The sequence below is a fragment of the Oncorhynchus mykiss genome, chromosome 22 (assembly GCF_013265735.2).
Source record: "Oncorhynchus mykiss isolate Arlee chromosome 22, USDA_OmykA_1.1, whole genome shotgun sequence".
Taxonomy (NCBI): Eukaryota; Metazoa; Chordata; class Actinopteri; order Salmoniformes; family Salmonidae; genus Oncorhynchus; species Oncorhynchus mykiss.
Genome location: NC_048586.1, coordinates 11,851,376 through 11,874,618, shown reverse-complemented (window position 1 = coordinate 11,874,618; position 23,243 = coordinate 11,851,376). Strand labels below are relative to the sequence as shown.

The 23,243-nt window shown below is 43.6% G+C and overlaps 2 protein-coding genes across 3 annotated transcripts; one reads left to right on the top strand and one right to left on the bottom strand.

The window, feature by feature from the left end:
- The first annotated feature begins 545 nt into the window (after positions 1–545).
- On the top strand, positions 546–11,114 carry nemp2 (nuclear envelope integral membrane protein 2). The gene is made up of 9 exons (XM_021578923.2): positions 546–862; positions 1,276–1,385; positions 1,626–1,866; positions 1,971–2,043; positions 4,049–4,139; positions 8,055–8,169; positions 8,907–9,132; positions 9,279–9,479; positions 9,820–11,114. Exons 1-9 carry the CDS (start codon positions 763–765, stop codon positions 10,199–10,201), a joined length of 1,539 nt encoding a protein of 512 aa, XP_021434598.2. The 5' UTR covers positions 546–762; the 3' UTR covers positions 10,202–11,114.
- LOC110501387 (major facilitator superfamily domain-containing protein 6) lies at positions 10,958–22,215 on the bottom strand. Of its 2 annotated transcripts, none has more exons than XM_021578920.2 (8): positions 22,120–22,215; positions 21,872–21,995; positions 18,777–20,417; positions 15,493–15,590; positions 14,244–14,405; positions 13,311–13,409; positions 12,727–12,992; positions 10,958–12,360 (listed from the first exon to the last, which is right to left on the bottom strand). In XM_021578920.2, the coding sequence occupies exons 3-8, from the start codon at positions 20,411–20,413 to the stop codon at positions 12,184–12,186; spliced, it is 2,439 nt and encodes an 812-aa protein (XP_021434595.2). In that variant the 5' UTR covers positions 20,414–20,417; positions 21,872–21,995; positions 22,120–22,215; the 3' UTR covers positions 10,958–12,183. The 2 variants fall into 2 exon arrangements, with proteins under 2 accessions (XP_021434595.2, XP_021434596.2); XM_021578921.2 differs by having other exon boundaries at positions 21,872–21,976; positions 22,120–22,170.
- Between the last annotated feature and the right edge of the window lie 1,028 nt (positions 22,216–23,243).

The window sequence follows — 23,243 nt, the reverse complement described above, 5'->3', positions numbered from 1 at the left end:
ATCTCCACCTGCACACTCATTTTCTGCACATCTATCACTCCAGTGTTTAATTGCTATATTGTAATTATTTCGCCAATATGGCCTATTTATTGCCTCACCTCCCTCATCCTACCTAATTTCCACACACTGTATATATTATTTTTTCTATTGTATTATTGACTGCATGTTTGTTTATTCCATGTGTAACTCTGTGTGTTGTTTGTGTCGCACTGCTTTGCTTTATCTTGACCAGGTCGCAGTTGTAAATGAGAACTTGTTCTCAACTAGCCTCTAAAATAAAAATTAAAATAATGTATTTCACATCTTCCTTAAGGATCCACGAGGGGGAACCACAGGGGGCACCCAAAGGTAGTCAGAGTCAGAAATCATCAAACTATCCTAGGCAATGGTGTTATTATTGATTAAATAATAACTTGATTATTTCTTGCAACACGTATTATTTAGCCAGAAATTGCCTAAACACGCTCATTCTTGTCATGCTTTCAATTTCAATGCAGATGCTGATCAAGGCTAAAGCAATCAATCACGGTTGCGTGAACTACAACTGAAAATACGTGATGCAAGCTCTAGCTGTTAAATGATTGTAAAACAACATCAAAGCGTATAAATATATATTCAAATAACATACATGTAGATTGTTTGTTCACCAGAGAAAAACTTGATATGTTTATCAGTATCGTTTACTTTGGTCTAATTCGTAACCACCGAATTTGAAAGTACAGTGAACAACAATAGCTTGCTTGCTAACAACAACTAGGAATTATGAATCCTTGCTCCGATATATCAATTTTATCCATTTTAGCTGTACTGGTAAATGTCGTATGTGTACAAGTTGAAGGAAGCCTTGGCTTTTCAGACGCAGGTGAATGTTGTAGCTAAGTAATGACTGTAACGTTAGCTAGCCTATCTTGCTAACGACAGTATTTTTTTCCCCTTATCCACTATTGTTGTTAGGTAACGTAGCTAGCTAGTTGGCTATTTAGCTAACTAGTTGGTTTATTGTGTGTAACATCCATATTACTGTATGATTGGTCTGTCAATTAATTCAGAGCAACGTTTGCTAGTAGTAACGTTAGCTAACTACATAAGTTAGCTAAATTAGCCATTAACATTAGCTAGTCCACGAAGAGCAATAATCTTGTGAATTTACTTAGCTAGCTACTAGCCATTTTAGCTAGTTAACGTACTAGCCATTAGTAAAGTAACTAGCTTACTAATTTCACATTAAATATAGCTACTATGTCTGATTAACACGTTATTGTTGTATTCTTCCAGACTGCACATATCTTAAAGAAAATCAAAACACCACTCATTTTGGAACAAGATGTTTCTGTTACAATTCTGGCACAGTGATCAAATGGAAAGACATCTGGTCCACCTTTCAGGTAAGAAAGCTACACATGTCCTGTAGGTATACCATGGGTGCTTGCTTCACAACAGCTCACGATTAACTGTTGATACTCATGTGTACACCAAACACGAGACACGTTTTGTGTGTGTCTATATGCTCCCATACAATAAATTAGGCAAGTTACTGCAATGACATGATAGTTGTCGTTACTATGTTGTAACAGCAACAAACCAAACATTGCTCATATAAAGCATCTATCTGACTCTTCTTCAAGGTGCGAGTGACAGGTGAAGAAGGGGTCTACATTGTGTACCCCATCGAGGGGACCAGGAACTGCTACGAGCCAGGCCACTTCCTCACGTTGTCTTGGTGCCTGGTCAACCACTATTGGCCTCCCAGCCCCAGTGTGGCCAGGGAGAAGAGCCTGGACATCCCACTGGAACAGGAGGATGTGTGCTTCATGGTGAAGACCCCGAGGGCCAATTCTGAGCACTCTCTACATGTCAGGGGCAAACGTGAGATTATCTTATCTTATTGTTGTTGTTGGTAATTGCAGTCAACCTACCGGTTTGGTCTCAAGTTCAGAATGAGTATTAACAGCCATACTCTTTACTTACAGGGTTAAATAAAATACGATTTGGACTCTTTGCATGTGGCCTCACCCTCTTCTACTTTGCTGGGGCTTTGTGTAGGTAAGGTTTTACCATTCTTACGTTGTGTGTGTGTTAGTTATATTTAGTAGATCTCAATCCTATTGTCCTGGTAAACATGCAGTGTGAGACTTTAAGGTCCAATGCAGACATTTTTATCTCAACATCAAAACATTTCTGGGTAACAATTTAGTACCTTACTGTGATTAAATTAAAATGGTCAAAAAGAAACAAAAATAGCTTCTCAGCTAAAGGCAATTTCTGAAGCAATAATTTTGCTAGGACTGTCTGGGAGTGGTCTGAGAGATGGGCCTAATTGGAGGAGCTTTATGGGAGGGATGTGCAACCTGAAAACATTCTGTTATTAGCAGAGAGGAGGGCAAGCTCTCTTAGTTGTTGGTCTATTAAATTATAACAAAAACCCCACCCAGCCAAACAAGCTGAAATTTCAGGTGGTCTTTTCAAACAGCTCTTACATTAAAAGTGCGTTATAATAATTGTCACAATTTCAGTATTATTCCAACCTCATAGTGTGTAAATATATATAAAACACAGGAAAAATCACATTTTTGAATGCACTGCTCCTTTTAAAATGTGAATATTTCAGTAGCAGAAGAACCATCCAGTAGGCCACATATACAGGGCCTTCGGAAAGTATTCAGACCCCTTGACCGTCCTTCTACATCTGCATTGCTTGCTGTTTGGGGTTTTAGGCTGGGTTTCTGTGTAGAACTTTATGACATCGGCTGATGTAGAAGGGCTTTATAAATGAATTTGATTGATTGATGAGGTCGAATTAATTGTCTGTAGAGCTCAGAGACAGGATTGTGTTGAGGCAAAGATCTGGGGAAGGGTACCAAAAAATGTTTGCAGCATGTGGCCCCCATCATTCTTAAATGGAAGAAGTTTGGAACCACCAAGACTCTTCCTAGAGCTGTCCGTCCGGCCAAACTGAGCAATCGGGGGAGAAAGACCTTGGTCAGGGTGGTGACCAAGAACCCGATGGTCACTCTGACAGAGATCCAGAGTTGCTCTGTGGAGATGGTTGTCCTTCTGGAAGATTCTCCCATATCTGCAGCACTCCCCCAAATCAGGCTTTTATGGTAGAGTGGCCAGGCGGAAGCCACTCCTCACTAAAAGGCACATGACAGCCTGCTTGTAGTCTGCCAAAAGACACTTAAAAACTCTCCGACCATGAGAAACAAGATTCTCTGGTTTGATGAAACCAAGATTGAACTCTTTGTTCTAAATGCCAAGCGTCACGTCTGGAGGAAATCTGGCACCATCTCTACGGTGAAGCATGTTGGTGGCAGCATCATGCTGTGGGGATGTTTTTCAGTGGCAGGGACTGGGAGACGAGTTAGGATCGAGGCAAAGATGAACGGAGCAAAGTACAGCGAGATCCTTGATGAAAACCTGCTCCAGAGCACTCAGAACCTCAGACTGGGGGTGAAGGTTCACCTTCTAACAGGACGACGACTCAAAGCACACAGCCAAGACAACGCAAGAGTGTCTTCGGGACAAGTCTCTGAATGTCCTTGAGTGGCCCAGCCAGAGCCCAGACTTGAACCCGATTAAACATTTCTGGAGACCTGAAAATAGCTGTGCAGCAACGTACCCCATCCAACCTGACAGAGCTTGAGAGGATCTGCAAGAAGAATGGGAGAAACTCCCCAAATACAGGTGTGCCAAGCTTGTAGCGTCATACCCAAGAAGACTCAATGCTGTAATCGCTGCCAAAGGTGGTTCAACAAAGTACTGAGTAAAGGGTCAGAATACTTATGTAAATGTGATATTTATGTTTTCTAAAAATCTGTTTTTGCTCTGTCATTATGTGGTATGGTGTGTAGATTGATGAGGATTTATTTTTGTTTTATACATTTTAGAATAAGGCTGTAACGTAACAAAATGTGGAAAAAGTTCAGGGGTCTGAATACTTTCCGAAGGCACTGTAGTTCTACAACTGAATTGACCCTGTGATTGAGCTATTCTAGGTTGAATAGTGGTACTACAGAAAACAATAATGTATATTTTTATTTTTTGGCAGGAGTTCTTTGTTTTTTTATTCCTCAGGAATCTCAGTGGGAGTTCTCTCCATTGTTGTCTTTCTGTTGTTGATCCTGAAAAACGCTATACCGGTAAGAATCACCTTTAGGCTCAAGCTGTTACTGCTTTAGGCTAATTACAAAAGACGTCCCACATTTCAATTTGACAAGCTTTGCTAATCAGTACGGTCAATGCACTCTACTTAATTTTCTTGCTTTGTTTTACCATAGCCCTTTACACGTGCATGCAGTGGCTGTACAGTAACATTCTATACATGACGTCAGAGCTCAGGGTCTCCACTTAACAGCTCTGTATGGGTTTTGACAGAAGTTGCTCCATCCCTCCTGCTAATTTGGCAACTTTTGTGGGTGGGGCTAGGTCTACATAAGGGAGCAATTATTTTTTTTTTTTACTAAAGATCTGACGAAGGCCATGAGGCCAATACGTAAGCTTATTAAATATCAGTGATACTACCAAGAGCAGTGTGCGGTTTCCCTTTTCCTTCAATTTGGCAACTTTTGAAAGAAAATGTGTTGTCCTAGTGAAGCAAATGCTGTAAATTACGAGGACTCAATGTATTTTGAAAGATGTTAATGATTATAATAAATACTGCTTTGATCTCATGCAAGCAAGCCAAACACTTGTGCACTTCACTTTTCCATATCATTAAACTCATGCAATATACAACCTGAAGAAGGCACAGTGATGCTGAAACATTTTAAACTAATAAATTACTGTGAGCTTGTATATAGCGCGTGCAACTCCATATTTTTTTTACAGCCTATAGTTTGCTCGCTGTTAGTCAGCACCTCTACCAACTTTCTTTGGGTCTGCACCAGCTCATGCTTTTTATTATTCAAGCAAGCTAAACAACAGTGAGTCCAAATGTGCACTTCACTTTTCCATAAAATGTAACATACTATATAAACGTTTATGATCACTATGTTTGATGTACAGTTACAAGTTAGCATGGTGTTATACCCTGGGTTGTCCTGAACAAAATGAGCCTGTTTCTTGTATTGTGAGAACTTGCCGTGGACCACGCATCTGGGTCAAGTGGGCATAATTTGAAAGTTTTTTATATTGCCAACATGATTAGCTAAATAATAAAATATGACCTAACAGTGTTAGGTTATGCTTGTGGCTTGCTTCTGAAGTTGGTCCTGGTCAGTCCCTGGATGGGAGACCAGGGGCTGCTGGAAGTGGTGTTGGAGGGCCAGTAGGAGGCACTCTTTCTTCTGGTCTAAAAAATATCCCAATGCCCCAGGTCAGTGATTGGGGACACTGCCCTGTGTAGGGTGCCGTCTTTCGGATGGGATGTTAAATGGGTGTCCTGACTCTCTGAGGTCATTAAAGATCCCATGGCACTTCTCGTAAGAGTAGGGGTGTTAACCCCGGTGTCCTGGCTAAATTCCCAATTTGGCCCTCAAACCATCACGGTCACCTAATAATCCCCAGTTTACAATTGTCTCATTCAATCCCCTCCTCTTCCCTGTAACTATTTCCCAGGTCGTTGCTGTAAATGAGAACGTGTTCTCAGTCAACTTACCTGGTAAAATAATGGATAAATAAATGTAAAGGTTTTCACAAGGCAATTCATAGAAGCAGATCGTACTTTTGGTGTGCTTAGAATGGAGTCATGAGTGCTTCTCTGAATTGCCTTATAATTTAGCTAGTCCTGCTCAAGGACACATTGACAGATGTTTCACCTTGTGAGCCAAATCCACTTATGTGTATTAAAGTAGTAAAAATTGTTTCATATTTGGTGCCATATTCATAGCACGTAATGATGACATCAAGCTTGTGACTCTATAAACTTGTTGGATGCATTTGCTGTTTGTTTTGGTTGTGTTTCAGATTATTTTGTGCCCATTATACAGTGATGGAAAAAATTATTTGATCCCCTGCTGATTTTGTACGTTTGCCCACAGACAAAGAAATGATCAGTCTATAATATTAATGGTAGGTTTATTTAAACAGTGAGAGACAGAATAACAAAAAAATCCAGAAAAACGCTCGTCAAAAATGTTATAAAGTGATTTGCATTTTAATGAGGGAAATAAGTATTTGACGCCCCTGCAAAATCCTTGTTGGCAATCAGAGGTCAGACGTTTCTTGTAGTTGGCCACCGGGTTTGCACACATCTCAGGAGGGATTTTGTCCCACTCCTCTTTGCAGATCTTCTCCAAGTCATTAAGGTTTTGAGGCTGACGTTTGGCAACTCGAACCTTCAGCTCCCTCCACAGATTTTCTATGGGATTAAGGTCTGGAGACTGGCTCGGCATCTCCAGGACGTTAATGTGCTTCTTCTTGAGCCACTCTTTTGTTGCCTTGGCCGTGTGTTTTGGGTCATTGTCATGCTGGAATACCCATCCACGTCCCATTTTCAATGCCCTGGCTGAGGGAAGGAGGTTCTCTCCCAAGATTTGACGGTGCATGGCCCCGTCCATCGTCCCTTTGATGCGGTGAAGTTGTCCTGTCCCCTTAGTAGAAAAACACCCCAAAGCATAATTCTTCCACCTCCATGTTTGACGGTGGGGATGGTGTTCTTGGGGTCATAGGCAGCATTCCTCCTCCTCCAAACACGGCGAGTTGAGTTGATGCCAAAGAGCTCCATTTTGGTCTCATCTGACCACAACACTTTCACCCAGTTGTCCTCTGAATCATTCAGATGTTCATTGGCAAACTTCAGACGGCATGTATATGTGCTTTCTTGAGCAGGGGGACCTTGCGGGCGCTGCAGGATTTCAGTCCTTCACGGCGTAGTGTGTTACCAATTGTTTTCTTGGTGACTATGGTCCCAGCTGCCTTGAGATCATTGACAATATCCTCCCGTGTAGTTCTGGGATGATTCCTCACCGTTCTCATGATCATTGCAACTCCACGAGGTGAGATCTTGCATGGAGCCCCAGGCCGAGGGAGATTGACAGTTATTTTGTGTTTCATCCATTTGCGAATAATCACAACTGTTGTCACCTTCTCACCAAGCTGCTTGGCGATGGTCTTGTAGCCCATTCCAGCCTTGTGTAGGTCTACAATCTTGTCCCTGACATCCTTGGAGAGCTCTTTGGTCTTGGCCATGGTGCAGAGTTTGGAATCTGATTTATTGATTGCTTCTGTGGACAGGTGTCTTTTATACAGGTAACAAGCTTAGATTAGGAGAACTCCCTTTAAGAGTGTGCTCCTAATCTCAGCTCGTTACCTGTATAAAAGACATCTGGGAGCCAGAAATCTTTCTGATTGAGAGGGGGTCGAATACTTATTTCCCTCATTAAAATGCAAATCACTTTATACAATTTTTGACATGCGTTTTTCTGGATTTTTTTGTTGTTATTCTGTCCCTCACTGTTCAAATAAACCTACCATTAAAATTATAGACTGATCATTTATTTGTTAGTGGGCAAATGTACAAAATCAGCAGAGGATCAAATACTTTTTCCCTCACTGTAAATTAATGGTAAATAATGTATTGTCACTTTTGTAAATAAGAATATAATATGTTTCTAAATATATTTACATTAATGACACTCTGCACTTCTACCTCATAGTCATTGTATAAGTTCAAGTCCAGAGTACAGATACAAAACATTTGACACTGTCCCAATACTTTTGGAGCTCACTGTATATAAAAGGCCATCGCACTGCCTAAAGACTTGATCCAAATGATTAATCAGGGTGATTGATCAAAATTAGTTTTAGTTTAAAGTGATGGGACCAAACATATACATATTCTTAGCTAGGAGATACGCCCTCCGTAACCGAGGGTTAGCCTACCACCCCAGCCCCCTCAGAACTTGCCCTTTTGGACGAAGCCTCCACCGTGCCTGTAAAAATCAGATGGCCAGACCCCAAACGTGTCACTCTGGTCTGGCTTATCCTAAAGAGAGATGTCTTCTAACTGTAGAATCCAACATTTGGAGAGAGTTATTCAATAGAGAAAGAGTCCTCTGGGTGGCTCAGATGAATTAGGCTTACCTTGTTATATTACCTGCCTGTGTCACCTCCAGAGGGCCATGTTCATCACGCTGTTTGGTGCTGGCTCCGGCCTGTCCTACCTGGGATACCAGACGCTGTTCAACCACTGGGAAGACATCACGACTCTCTACTGGAAACATGCCTTGGGTGAGTTGGTTTAGTTAAGAGATTGTTGCTTAAAATAAGGTCAGTAACTAGGACTTGAACTGTTCAGTTAGCAGTAGGAGGCATTTAGTCTACATTGAAATTCTGTCTTTGCGAGGCCTTGCACATTTGAACCCAGTATGAACACTGTTTACATGAAGGCCCCTGATAAATGATATGCTCTCACTACAGACATGATACCGTAATATATTCATGACTAATGAGGATGGGTCAGCGTCCACTCTGAGTCATTCACTCCCAGGAGTCGGTCATAATAAGAGGGCCAAGTGGATGTGGAGTGGTGAAGTAGCCTACAGTTACCGACTGCCTCTCCACACTCCTCAATGGAGTGGATTTGCTGCCAAATCAATTTGCCCTCTCTCTATGCACACACTGGGTTGAAAATGGTTGAATCCGCAGGCACGTTAGGATTAGGAGTGCGCGGCAATGCTGCTGGAACATTGATTTCTGTGCTTGGAAACAAAAAGGGCTTTGGGTGGATTAGCGTTCAAATGTGTTCTTTTCACCCTTACTGGCATGCCTCAAATCCACTGGGTTCCACTGTTTCACTGTTCCAATTACACAGGGCTTTCAATTGGAGTATTTCATCTAACCGGTTACGTTTTTGTTTCTGTGTCTTTGCTTATGTTGCTTTCTCTATAAAATATTATAAATCAGATAGGAACCAACAGATCTTTCAATTTCTCTCTCCCTCACTTCATCATTTTCTCTATTTCCAGGCTACCTGGTAATAACGGGCCTGATCAGCTGGGCGGTTTGCTACAAGCACGGGCCCATCAGCAGCGAGCGCACCCTGTCCCTACTGACCTGGGGGCTCCAGTGCCTGGCCATGGGCCTCATGTACTACGGAGTGACCTACCCCCAGGCTTCCTACCTACTCCTGGGCATCCTGCTGGTGCTCAAGGCTCTGCCCTATGCCTACAGACTGCTGCTGGGGACATGCAGGTACACAGTCAATTTGTGGTTTGACATTAGATATACTACTAAGGTGGATTTGGGTAATGGAGATGAATAGTATTGGCTTTTTAGCAGATGCTTTCGATCCAAAGTTGTGTGTTTGATTGATGGCTGTCCCTCCCTCTCTCCCCCAGGCTAACAGGGCGTCTACTTACCTCTCTCCTGCGCGTGTTTGGGCGTAGCAGGAAGCCCCAGGTACGCCTCCTCACAGATGAGGAGTACAGAGAGCAGGGGGAGGTGCACACCACAGCCTCCCTTGAGGAGCTCAGGAGGCTCTGCACTACGCCTGGCTTCCCTGCCTGGGAAATGGTCCTCCGACTACGCTCCCCACAACGGTACGGGACAAACACGCAAACTACACCACTCACATCCTAACTAAAGTAGGACACATCTTGTCCTCAGGATCCAAATGAAATTATATTGTAATAGTCACATGCGCCGAATACAACAGGTATTACAACCTTACAGTGAAATGCTTACTTACGAGCCCCTAACCGGCAGTGCAGTTTCAAAAAAATACGGATAAGAATAGCTCCCTGCATTTAAAACATAACAACAGTATGAGACTGACACACAAATATTCTGAACTTTCTGCTCTAAAAGCACCCAGCTGATGAGAGCTTGACTGAACGGAGTGCTGGTGAATGACTCAACTCTGCTAAATTACATTTCTAGGTTTGCAGCCTTTCTGACAGGCGGCGGCCACGTGACCCCGGGGGAGCAGCAGAATCACGGACAGCAGTACGGCCCGGGAGCAGCCAACAACGAGAACATGCTCTTCACCTCTGCCCAGCACAGGGTGCTGGGGTTGGGCGCTGACGAGGACCTCAGCGAAGACGAGATGGACAGCTCCGTCAGGGCTCCGCCTGCACCTAGCCCCCTCCCCCTCTACACACCAACCACCCCCACCACCATGCCCCGTCCGGACAGCTCCGCCCCCTGGCTGCCCCCATCCTATCCCGCTCCTTTCTACCCTCCCACCCCTGCCGCCTTCACCCCGCCTTTAGAGCCCCACGTCATCGAGGACGTTGAGGAGGAGGACATGGAGCTGTTCTAAGATCAGATTTTAAACCTCTGTAGTGGACAGGTTGGTTCCTAATATGGCCAGTTAACACTAGGGGGCAATACCACTCAGGTTGATCTTTGGGGTCGAACATGCTGGCAAAAAATATTTAAGTGATTTATGAACTCAATTGATCAACATCTTCATACAGAATGAATCGACATAAAACACATTAACAGCTAGGAGTATAAATTAAGCTTCATCATATGTACCAAATAGAATCCCACTATAAATCTAGTCTGAGTGATTGTGAATCATAATTCCACCTAAGAGGAGACGGGGGACTTGGTGTGCCTATCCTATCCTGGCTCAGAGATATATGTATATTTTTAAGGGGGGCCTTGAGTTAATCTGACTTTGGGGTTCCCACTCTACACTGCAAATGAAATCAAAGCAGAATTCTCCATCTCAAATCCAAAACACTGCATCATAATTGCAGGAATCACAAGAATGACTTTGAGCTCATGTTTACAGTTCTCAGGTAAACCAGCAACAATCATGAGTACATTGTTTTTTCCTCCTCCTGTGTGTGGTAAGTGCCTGGGGTTATGAGACCTGCTTCCCTGCTGGGTCACTGTAACAAACTCTCACGTACTCTTCTTAGCTGTGGAATCCAGTCAACTACTATCTACCGCCCCCACCTGGCTGCTTAGGAAACTGCCGCCTTTGACAGCCAGAACAGCTGTAAACATCGAAGGGAGATTTTGATTGGACCAAATCTGGCAAAAGCAATGTTTTTCTCCCACAGGCCAGAAAGAAAAAAAACGTTTATTGTAATTTTATATCAAACATCATTTTTAATGTTTTTGTATTTTGGGAATGATGATTTGGGCCATTATGATCCAAGGATGATTCTTTTTAAGGTTTGTTTCAATTGATTAATAAATAAGCCCATCTTTTTTCCCAGTGACATTGTATTGTGAACTGATGTTTCACCTTAAAGAGATACAAAAAGGCCACAGAGCACTGAGAGTAGTAAAGGCTGCCTGATTTAAAATACATTGGCTTAGGCTACGCAGCAGATGAGCCATGCCATGTAAAATGCTTAGGTCATTACAACGTCTGAACAGTTTTAGATAGTCCTGGAGGACAGCAGTTTGACATACTTGCAATTTCTGTCTAAATAAGACTGTAGTTAAATATTTTATGTTTGTGAAATTTTGGCCAGGCATTAGACATATGCATGTGGAAATACATTCACAGGGGGGGGGGGGGGATAACTGATGGGAGTTATAGTTAAATAGACATTACCCTGAAAGACTGGTGGATATCAGATCTGACACGATCACTTCATAAACCTTTTTTAAATAAGTATTTTTCCACGGCATCAGTGGTTGATAGTCAGACTAGACACAGTAAACATTTACATGTAATAGCAGGGCCACATTCTGGAGAGCAACTTGTTCCAGATACAGCCTAGTATGTAGAACAAACATGTCTCTCTGACTTTCTGTCGGTTCCAATCATAACATTTCTATCTGCAAGGTTCCACAACGTTTTCTTATTGAACGTGCACCTAAACTCTATGTAAGCAGCCATTACACACATGGCTATTTAGATTGAGTGTGTCACTTCTGCATGAGTGTGAATCACCAACCTATGACGAGGCTCAGGCACTTGATCAGTTTGAGGGCCATTGAGACAAATAGAACCCTAATTCAATCAAACCTAATATCCAGATTTCCAAGTTTTAAAAAATAACTTACAATTTTTACATCCATTTGAAAGTGCAACAGTAGCTACTTCAAGGCAAGAGCTTTTCCTCAGATCCCTAAAGGCTCTGGTTAAGTCCTCTGCTAAGAGGAAAAATATAACCTCTCATTTTGGCCTGTATTTTTCATCTGTCCAGTCTGTAAAATCATACTCTTCACTCTTTTAATAACTGGTCTTCCGCCAGCACTTGACTCTGTCGGTTGGTGGTGTTGCTTGGAAAACATTTGGGGACAGTTTCTCAAAATGTGCAATGTGTTCCCTCTTTACTGTGTGTGGCCAGTGGGGAGGGGTGGTTGGTCCGCAGGCATAGGGGGATCCTGGTCAGGTAGGGGGGTTTCCCCCTGAGAGGGTTCCGTCTGTGGGGACCTGCTGGGGGGGTCTTGAGATGAGGACTGGGAGGTTTCCTCTGTTGGTTCATCTATGCTGATCTCATTGATCTCCTACCAAACAGAGCAAAGGTAAAGTGTTGCATCATAGTTATTTGTAATACTGTAAGTATAGTACTTGGCACAGATATGCAAAAATACCCTCATAAAATACAGTTCTAAAGGCAGGTATTATATTCTCACCTTTCTTCAAAATGGGACACAACATAAAAAAGACAATTCTCAGGAGAACATTATTCAACATGGAACCTTGGCTGGTACGTGCACAAATCCCTAGATAAACCACCTGTGTTCCACATAAAACTACCTACTGTTTCATTCTCTGCCCAGTGACATGCACCTTTGGGCCCAGCCTCAAATCACAGCCTGAACCTAGAAGTCTATGCCTAAACCCCACGAGCTGCCACCCTGTCTACCTACCTCGAGCGGCTGATGGTTGTTGGCAGGGCTGCTCCTGGCCAGGACAGCGATCTCTCTGATCTGGTGCAGGGCGAAGGCCAGGGAGACCCAGGGCGAGGCGGACACCACCCAGGCGGGCTTGCTCATGTCCTCCTGCTCCTCCTGGTGCTTGGTCTTCCTTGGTGGTGGCGTTGTTGCGGCGACGTTATCTGATTGGATAACGTCGATGGTTGCTATGGGAACAGGACTGGAGGGGACGGGAATGTTCTCCGCCAGCATTTTGGTATCTGGAAAACAACGTAAGCAACATTTTTCATAACGATTAAAAATGCTTATTCTGCTAAGATGTCTGGCCTAACGACTACCGCTATTATTGACATCCTAAACATGATTCATTCAGCATTCTAATGTCTGAATATCTCAGTTGCTGATAGAAAAACTGGATTTAAAGTTAGTGGTAGTACATGTTATGCTTGCCACATTGGGAGCCAGTCACTTCTCCATTAAGGGGGATAATAGGTGCAGCAAATGCTGTTTTTCTGCCCATGCAGAGGCACAGCCTGAAGCAGACAGGGTAGGATAGGATCAACTTTATTAACACATACTTTTCTCCCCACTCTGCACAGCCAGCCATTGGATGAGAGCGAAGAGGAGGAGGATGACGAGGGAGGCGATTCCTATCCCTCTGAAGGTGTGGGCTGCTCCTAAACCATAACCCAAATAGACAAAGGTGTTCACAGTATTTCTTAATTCCAAATCAACCCCTAGCCCTTACTCCCTAGGCCAGGGGTATTCAACTCTTACCCTATGAGGTCTGAAGCCTGCTGGTTTTTTGTTCTACCTGATAATTAATTGCACATATCTGGTGTCCCAGGTCTAAATCAGTCCCCGATTAGAGGGGAACAATGAAAGAATGCAGTGGAACTGGCTTCGAGGTCCAGCATTGAGTTTGAGTGCCCTAGGCTTTGGAAACAAAATCTTAAAATACATAAATGTATTTCACTCATTGCTTTTCATATAACACTGAAACTGAAAATAAATATCAATTTCAGCACTGTAAGGGATATATTTTACACCCCCCCCCCCCCCCCCCCCCCCATTTCAGAGCATAGAGAGACACACAGAGTTGTTATTCTGAGAGTGCAGCCAAATGCATTGCAGACCATAAAATTCCTATCCTTACGATTTAGATGGGACTGGTGGTAGTTTATTAAGAAATAAGATCTGGATTATCTTATGAAAACCACAGAGGACAGGGCATGTTTATAAGGAGGGGAGGCGTTGTAAAACCTTTTGAAAAGGCATGTGGGACCACTATGACTGTGAGTTGGTCATGTAGAAGTCACCGTTGAAGGTATAATCCAGATTACTGCTCTTCTCAATGGTCATTTAAATTAATGCCCATTTAACAAATTGTACCTTTAACGAGTGACACCAATAGTTCCATCTCTCATTGGTTGAACTGGGAGACACGCAATTCAATTCAATGCAACTTCGATACAATCCAGCTGGGGTTTTTCCATCACAGTGGCTCTTACCAAAGAAGTTGACAAACACTCCCCCCACCATGGCCCCACAGCCCCGGCCCAGCCCCAGGTGCAGGCCCTGGAGGATACCCTGGGCAGAGGTCCTTAGCTCTGGAGGTACAGCAGCACTCAGGTAGGAGATACACGCTGCCCACACTGAGGCATGGGTCACACCTAGATACACAGAGATACAGAGAGACTGAGTGCAAGAGAGAAACGCACACTCGGGCACATCTACACAAATACGCATACGTCGTTACACTAGGTCAGGGCAGGGAGTAATACGATTAGGACAAGTTATTGGCTTGTTAATTTAAGATCATGAAACCTCCCCTCAGAGATATACAGTACTGGGTCATGAAAAGAAACATCTGTAGAACAAACAAACATTTAAATGAAGTCCCTTTCACATCTTTGTATATAACCAGAAACAAACAAGCAGACCCGTTAAACTGTCATTTGTTTTCATTAAAAGCTGTATACATCACCAGACTATTTGGGAGGGAAAATAAATACATTTTGGGAGACATTTTCTAATTGATGTCAAAGGGAGGACATGTCCTGTGTGTGTTCGTGGCAGGTGACAGGCGAGAGAGAGTGGACTTAACCATAGTCATTAACACTCGCTTGGGTGTGTCATGTTTGAACTGGCTCAACTAGCCAGTTTACATCCAACACGCCTCGTTTTCTCATGTATAGCTACCAATAATAGGACAAAGCCATCAAACCTGCTACCATACCCTCCTTAGGTCTGTCTGGCTTGCCTCGCCCCCTATTCAGCTCTTTAGCTAGCCCATATCGTCACTATCCTCTCAGACCAGAGCTACGGCCATCACTTGTTTGTCTTGTTTGTTACTGTCATACCCCTCCTTTAGAATTGTGGAGATTTTGAAATGAGATTGTGTGTGTCTCTAAACATAGTTATTTGGTGTTGTTACGCCTCTGGTGAATGATTACAATCGTTATAAGCATATTTGTGTATAGCTGCAACGTTGTAATTCATGGCCTAAATGTGGCTATCAGAGTAGTCTAGATACGGAGGAAAGGGGCTTTTTCCAGGCGAAGGACAAGCTTTTCTTGTCATTGAGGGGAGCTATCCTTTCCTGATTTGAACTCTGAGAGGCAACATGGCAACAGGGCTCCCAGTCCAAACACTACTTCCTCCTCCTTTCAATCTAATGTCAACACTTATGCTAAGCTAAGTCAATAGATATCGCATGCGTTGCAGTGCCGTGAGGCCCGAGACCCAGTGTAGCCTCACCTTGAAGGACCTCCATGGGCAGGACAACCCAGGCGTTCTCCAGGTAGGAAATGTACAGATAGCGGGCCGTGTTGCAGGCCAGCCCGATGTACAGCACCCTGGGGAGGAAAAGGGGAGGAGGAGAAGGTCGGATAACACCATTTCAATAGTACACTACAGATGGTTTATAGATTAACTTTCACCTCTTTGTTTAACTAACCATCCCCCATTCCCCAACATAACCCTAAAACTATCCTAAAGCTATAGCAAGTTATTACATATCGACGGAGTTGCAGGTGAAAGTAAGGCCAAAGCTTAGAGGTTAAATCCGAACTGTCCCTGAACAGACTTCTATATCATTCTGAGCAGACTTCTATATCATTCTGAGCAGACTTCTATATCATTCTGAACAGACTTCTATATCATTCTGAACAGACTTCTATGTCCTTCATTCCCACACTGTTGGATGTTTGGTGCCCGTCTCCTATGACAACATCCTGTCCAATCAAACCCTTGACCTGATTCACCATACTCCCCCCCCCCCCCCTCAAACATTAGGAACACCTTCCTAATATTGAGTTGCACCCTCCCCTCTTTTTTTGCCCTCAGAACAGCTTCAATTCGTCGGGGCATGCACTCTACAAGGTGATGCTGGGATGCTGGCCCATGTTGACTGCAATGCTTCCCACAGTTGTGTCAAGTTGGCCGGATGCCCTTTTGGTGGTGGACTATTCTTGATGCACACGGGAAACTATTGAGCATGAAGTGTTGCAGTTCTTGAAACAAACAAAGGCGCATGACACCGACAGCGCAATACCCTGTTCAAAGGCACTTCAATCTTTGGTCTTGCCCATTCAACCTCCTGAATGGCACATGCACAACATGTCTCAAGTGTCTCAAGGCTTAAAAATCCTTCCTTAACCTGTCTCCTACTCTTTTTTTAAATGTCAGCAAGTCAGTTAAGAACAAATTCTTATTTTCAATGACGGCCTAGGAACAGGGGCAGATTTGTACCTTGTACCTTGTCAGCTCGGGGGTTTGAACTTGCAACCTTCCGGTTACTAGTCCAACGCTCTAACCACTAGGCTACCCTGCCGCTTCATCTACTGATTGAAGTGGATTCAAGTGACATCAATAAGGGATCATAGCTTTCACCTGGTCAGTCTATGACATGGAAAGAGAGTGTGTGTTGTGGATACTCAGTGGGCATGAACACATTACAACTACAAAAACATTATGCAAATATACTGACACATTTAACAATTCTAGTTTACATACTGTATGCATATTTTACATATATTGACCTTGGACATGCAATGCTATAGGTACTGTTTTAGGCTTTTTCTCTCATGGGCTATTTTCGAGCTGGGTGTGTGTGGCTCTTTAAGCCTGTGTCATACAGTGAGTCATTCTAACCCCGGGGCAGGCTGTGTCTGACAACACTAGGACCAGTCACAAGGACCAGATAACTGCTGCACAGAGACTAGAGCTGGACAGGAAAGGAGGCATGCACAGACTCATACACACAGCAGTCATCTAACTGGTCGATGTGTTACCAGACACAGACACAGACAGACACAGACACAGACACAAACAGACACAGACAGCAACGACTATTTCAGTATTTATCTCCACATAGTCTTATGCCCCATGTAAATCTCAGACATGGAGAGATACCCATGCAAATCTTAGCGTGAGACAGGCAATTTGAATAACAGCCTAATATGAAAAGCCCCTGCGCAGTGTTTCTGTGCTCACCAATCGATCCGCACAGGCATTTAGTTCAGGAGATCAATGGAGAGCCTCATGCTGAAGTAATGGACAGGATTGGGTTATACGCACACACACGTCCCCAAAGGAACAAAAGGCTTCCACAGGCCCTGCCAGCAGCCCAGGCAGAAACCAGGCCATCAAACAAAGATCTGACAGAGTCCAGACACACACACCACACACACAGTGAAACTCTGTGGGAGAAGAGCAGAGCTCTCCTCCATCGATTCAGCACAGCACTGTCCATTCATTCTCTACAATGCTGATGGCATTGTAAAAAGTATAAATATTGGTGTAAATGTTAGTTGTTTTTACACATGTACCTGTATTAGTACTACATACAGTGCTTTTTACAAACGAATCCATAGTTAGTTTGTTGATAATATGAATGCAATGTTTAGAGACTTTCCCATTGTCTAGGAAACTGCTCTGGCTGCACTTAAAACAACCATATTTGAATAACATAAGCGGCACATTGTAGCTTTGTACTGGGAGACCAGCCCTTGGCTAACCCTTGTTATTACAAATGATTCATCCTGTTCATAGATAGGCGTGGGTGATTTGGCAAGTGTCACCCGCCTGAGAAATATCACAGGGCAGACGGGAGACGGAAGAACTGACAAAAAAATCCTCTCTGAGCTCTCAGGATGGGTCTTCCTGTTTACCAATGTTTCTTTCCTTTCCCTTAAGCAAAACACTGCATTTAAAGCTTGGGAAAATAGCAAATGTCTAGAAAAAACAGCTTGTCCATTCTGCAAACTGTGTGCCAATTTGGGCAATGCCCACTTAGTCAACATCTGGGTTTCTGCCTTTCCCTCCTCTCCCTTCCTTTCGCTCTCTCTCTCCAATCCAAACAGACAATAAATCACAATTTAGAAAGAGAGAGAGCGAGAGAGAGATAAAGAGACCACACTAGCTGGAGGGAGTAGGTTTCCCTCTTAGAAATTTAACAGAGCAGAGCTCTCCCAATGTCTGTCATCCTATGAATTGACCATATGTTTGTTTGAGGCTGTTGGGCGGTCTGCTATAGCCTATGTAGCACACCTACGTCTTCCTTTAGCAGGCTACTACATCACCCCTGAAACTACCTTACACTCCACTCACTCATTGTGTCACTCTAGCACTCAGCTTACTGGTCAAGTTCCCACAGGGACAGGGCAGGAAATTCACATAGATTGTCGATTCACTGAATTCACTAAATGCTTAAGGTTATTTAAGTTCACTGACAAAAAGTAAACAAGTGTAAAGTCTGAACAAATTATGCTTTCTGATAAGCCTAAATCCCATCAAATCTCCAAAAAAGTTGGCTATTATGTGGAATTCAATCAAACTGAAAGAAATAAAATAATATTGTGACTTTACATACAACTATACTAGAATAATCTCATTTTGGCCTTGCTTTTGTTGCCTGGTTCCAGATCAGTTTGTGCTGTCTAGCTAACTTCTAGGGTCACGCAGGAGTTGACAAGACGTACAGAAACACAAACAGATCTGGGACCGGGCTATTGCTTTTGACCCATGCCCCCTTGATATACCTTATATGGCCGATGAGCTCGATGAGCTTGTGGCTGGTGAAGTAGGCTACCAGCTCCGAGATGTGGCTCAGCACCGAGCAGACTCCAAAAAGCGTGGTGGTCCCCTTCAGGTCCTCCAGGTGCCAGTAGAGGAAAGTGAACACGAAGCCGTAGCCGAATCCCATGAACCAGGCCACGAAGAGCACCGAGCCGTATTGCACACTGCACAGCAGCCGAAGGAGGTCCCAGTAAAGGAACCGCTGGCTGATGGAACTTTGAGATTCTAACGATTCCACCGTATGCCCTTCGGGAGATGAAACGCCACTGGACGCTTGAGGAGATTCCATATCCTGTCTCTTATCCTCCTCCACCTGTGCCTCCATTGGCCGATGGTCATTAGTACTACTCTCAAAGTAGAACTGAGTAGACACTATAAAAGCAACAGCCATCAGGACACCAAAGACAATAAAGGCTATCTGGTAGTTCTTGTAGTCAGGCACGATGCAGCCGGTGCCCTGGATGAAGAGCTTGATGTGGGTGTGGTCGATCCAGATGCCCACGCACAGCATTGCCAGGCCCCAGCCAAGGGAGCCCCACATCCTCTGCAGACCATAGCGGTCCCGGTGGGAGCCCAGGTACTGCAGGGTGCGCGTGTCCACGATGGTCATAGCCGGAGCACTGAAGAACTCGCCAATGATGATGACCAGCAGGATCAGGAGGAAGATGGTCTCCACCTGGTCGTGGTTGGAGATGATGTCATAGACTTTGGTAGTAGTGGTTGTGGTGGTTGGTTTGGTCATGGTCAGATTTGAGGCAGGTTTTGAGCCGGCTGTTGTTGTTGCTGCTGTTTTTGTTGTTGTTTTTGTTTTGGTGGTGGTGGTGGTGGTGGTGGTGGTGGTGGTGGTGGAGGGGGAAGATGTCAACATTGTTGTGGAGATGGTGGAGGAAGGCACAGGTCCCGTGACAGTACTGGGTCCAGTGATATTACCACCATCGCTCCTCACATACCTGTGCAGGGGAGCACTAACTGAGTCTGATGCAAAAGGGAGGGGGAAAAAGTCTCCACTCGCACCCCTGCGGTTCCTGCTGTGATTGGCCGACGGACCGATCTGGGCGGGACTGGTGGGGGACACGACTGTAGGTTTCCTTTCCACGCAGGTCATGGAGGCAGGCTTGATGAAGCCGATGCCGCAGTTGAACACCAACCAGCAGAAGACGGAGAACAGCAGCACCACCTTGCCCTTCTTGAAGCGGTCCGCCACCACCCCCCAAAAGGGGGCGCTGCAGAATTCTATGAAGTACCGAATCCCGACCAGCAGGCCACTCTGGCTGGGCGTCATGCCCAGTTGCTTGTAGTAGACAGACAGCAACGGGTGCAGGGACCCATAGGCCGCATAGAAGAAGAAGTAGAAGACCTTGGAGATGAGTAGGTGGTTGTCGATCTGCACGCAGTTCCTCTCCAGGCAGTCATTGCTGGGGGTGTCAGATGTGTCTGTCGGGGGTGATGCTGGACCTTGGGAGGCAGCGGTGGTGTCCGCACCTGCTGCCATCTGATCCAAGGTTTTGGACAGGGTGTTGAAGGGTTCTGCCATGACGTACTTCCTCTTCTGATCTTCCTCGTCGTCTGTCAAGATGGCCACCTGGTCGTCACTCGCCATCTCCCTGGGGGATGGGGGGAGGGGGAGAGAGATGACTGAAACAGTTTTTCACCCCCACCAGAATTAAAGGAACAATGTGTAATAAACATTTCTGACCCAGACAATTTTGGCAAGCTATGGGAGATGGGCTGGCATGTCCATAAGATTGCAATAATAGTTCTAAACACATTTTGAAGCTGTATCTTTTTTTGTTAGCAAAGACTCAAACGACAACAAAAACATAAACAATGGAGTAATACAACACTTTGGGTTATGACAGGCTAGGACAATAACCTGTAATAAGCCGATAAGGCATTTATTCGGAATGTCTGTCACCTTACCTACATTTCAGCACAACTGAACAGGACATTTGATTCAATAAACCTTTTCAAAACGCATGGTGTTGTTACTCGACTGTGTTAAGTTAATTTCCATGAACTCTGAGCCAAAAAAAAGATGTTTCCCAGCATACTTTGTTGCAGGTTGATAGATACATTTTTTTTTAAAAAACTGTTTCCTCAAGCACATTGATTGATTCATCTTATACTGTACAATTGTTCTAAACTAATCCAATCTGTAAGGGATTTGGATTTATTGCGCCTGTTACTGAGATAGTTGTTCCAGTTTAGATGGTCTTGGTTGTGAAATCAAAATAGCAGTTATTGTTATTGAAGGTTGTGAATGACTACACACTAAAGTATTGAATGCAACAATGATGTCTCTGTCACTAACAAACACAGGCATGGGTTGATTTCTCTCACATTCACTCCAAAGGCATACTGGGACATTTTCCAATACAGCCTTCGAACAGCAACCCAAGTGTCTTGTGTTAAAACCTAAACGCCTTGTCCCGAATAAACATGTTCACGTGTGTAAAAAGCTTTACAGTGAGTAAACATGTTCTGGAATTGACTTGTGATTACAATCAAAACACTGCCACTCATTTTCATCGATATTCTAAATGCATTGACATGCTTAAAAAGTGTTACAAATAAATGTTGAGCTATGTGTTCACATCCTAAAGACTTGGTTTTACAGTGACCGAGTATGATGTTCAAGCTCTTACATTTTGTTAGGGCTAGGGTATATGAAAGACTTGGAACATATATAATAGCCCATTTGGCTACTGCCTCTACAGCAGGAGACATGACTTCACTATTCCCTGTAGCCTATACAATTATAAATGGTAGCCTGTAACTGTATAACTGTGCTCAGACCAGACAGACATTGCCCGAGAGAAATATATGACTGGAGAATAATTAGCTGTTTCATTGCCGCAGCTCTGACAAAACGTATCATGTCCTTAGAAACGTTTCTTCTTGTAACCACGCATTCAATTGTTGTTTTCTCTATTCAACTTAAAATGGTAAAGAAACACCGAAGGGACATATCTAAGCTTGTTATTCCCGTGAACACAAATAAATATATTATTGAGAAGAAGGAAAAAAATTAAACTAATCGACAAAGATATTTTCTTACCAAAATTATTGTTTCAAAGTTTCAAGGTTGTTGGAGGATAGACCGCTTGTATAGAATGTAGCCTATCTTCTTGAGTCCATCATTTAGGTGTCCAATTGGCGACGACTGTCATCGGGTGAATAAACTGTCGTTTAAAGTCACACATTGACAAACAAAAAACATGTGTTCAATAGTAATCCTATTTATATGGGGCAAGTAATATTGAACGCGTCTATTTCAGAGAAGTTTGCATTGACGTCATTTCTCACCTGCCCATGACTGCCAAACCATTTCGGAGTTCGAGACTGCTGCTGTGGAAGGGATTGCACACACACAGTCTAAAATTAGTCTGGCGGCCGAGCATTGAATCAATGAGTGCATCTCAATAGTCTGAAGTGGTTTCCTCTCCTTGTCTATTCACGTAATTGACACAAATCCAAAAACGAAAAAACAGGATGGATGAAAAGAATATGGTAGTAAGCAAATGGGGAGTTGCTTTTACATCTCAATTTATTTTATAAGTGCAGACAAAGGAAAGGAGCAGAGGAAGCCAGTTTTGAGAGTTGAGATGAGCCCTATTCCCCCATAGAACAACTGCCTTTGTGCCTGTCGAGCAAGGCACTTGGGGTAACGTGGGGGTAACTAGCTCCCCCTAAGAACAATGTCCAATTGCTGACACAAAAAAAGCAACATTTGGATAAAATGTGGTATGTAGGTGATGGTCATGCTTAGGCAAACAAACTATGAAGGGAAATAGGTGTCTACAGTTTACTATTTTGTTGTTATTTAACAAAATGTTGTTTTTAGAAAAGGGTTTTTAGAAAATGCTAATTTAGGTACCGCAAGTATTCACACCCCTGAGTCAATACATGTTAGAATCACCTTTGGCAGCAATTACACCTGCGAGTCTTTCTGAGTAAATGTCTAAGAGCCTTGCACACCTTAATTGTACAATATTTGCAAAAAAATCTTCAAACTCTGTCAAGTTGTTTGTTGATCATTGCTAGACAGACATTTTCCAGTCTTGCCATAGATTTAAGCCAATTTAGCTGTAACTAGGCCACTCAGGAACATTCAATGTCGTCTTGGTAAGCAACTGCAGTGTAGATTGTGTTTTAGATTATTGTCCTGCTGAAAGGTGCATTTTTCTCCCGGTGTCTGTTGGAAATCAGACTGAATCAGGTTTTCCTCTAGGATTTTGCCTGTGCTTAGCTCTATTCTGTTTATTTTTATCTTTAAAAACTCCATAGTCCTTGCTGATGACAAGCATACCCATAACATTATACAGCCACCACCATGCTTGAAAATATGAAGAGTGGTACTCAGTGATGTGTTATGTTGGATTTGCTCGAAACATAATGCTTTGTGTTCAGGACACAAAGTTCCTTTCTTT

What these genes read in the sequence shown, in the direction of transcription:
- nemp2 (XM_021578923.2), top strand. Translation starts at nt 763, where the DNA reads ATGAATCCTTGCTCCGATATATCAATTTTATCCATTTTAGCTGTACTG. An exon ending in ACATCTGGTCCACCTTTCAG is followed by an intron (nt 1,386 to 1,625) that starts GTAAGAAAGCTA and finishes CTCTTCTTCAAG; the next exon opens with GTGCGAGTGACAGGTGAAGA. An exon ending in TCTACATGTCAGGGGCAAAC is followed by an intron (nt 1,867 to 1,970) that starts GTGAGATTATCT and finishes CTTTACTTACAG; the next exon opens with GGTTAAATAAAATACGATTT.
- LOC110501387 (XM_021578920.2), bottom strand. Translation starts at nt 20,413, where the DNA reads ATGGCGAGTGACGACCAGGTGGCCATCTTGACAGACGACGAGGAAGAT. An exon ending in GCCCATGGAGGTCCTTCAAG is followed by an intron (nt 14,406 to 15,492) that starts GTGAGGCTACAC and finishes CTGTGTATCTAG; the next exon opens with GTGTGACCCATGCCTCAGTG. An exon ending in ACAACCATCAGCCGCTCGAG is followed by an intron (nt 12,361 to 12,726) that starts GTAGGTAGACAG and finishes TCTGTTTGGTAG; the next exon opens with GAGATCAATGAGATCAGCAT.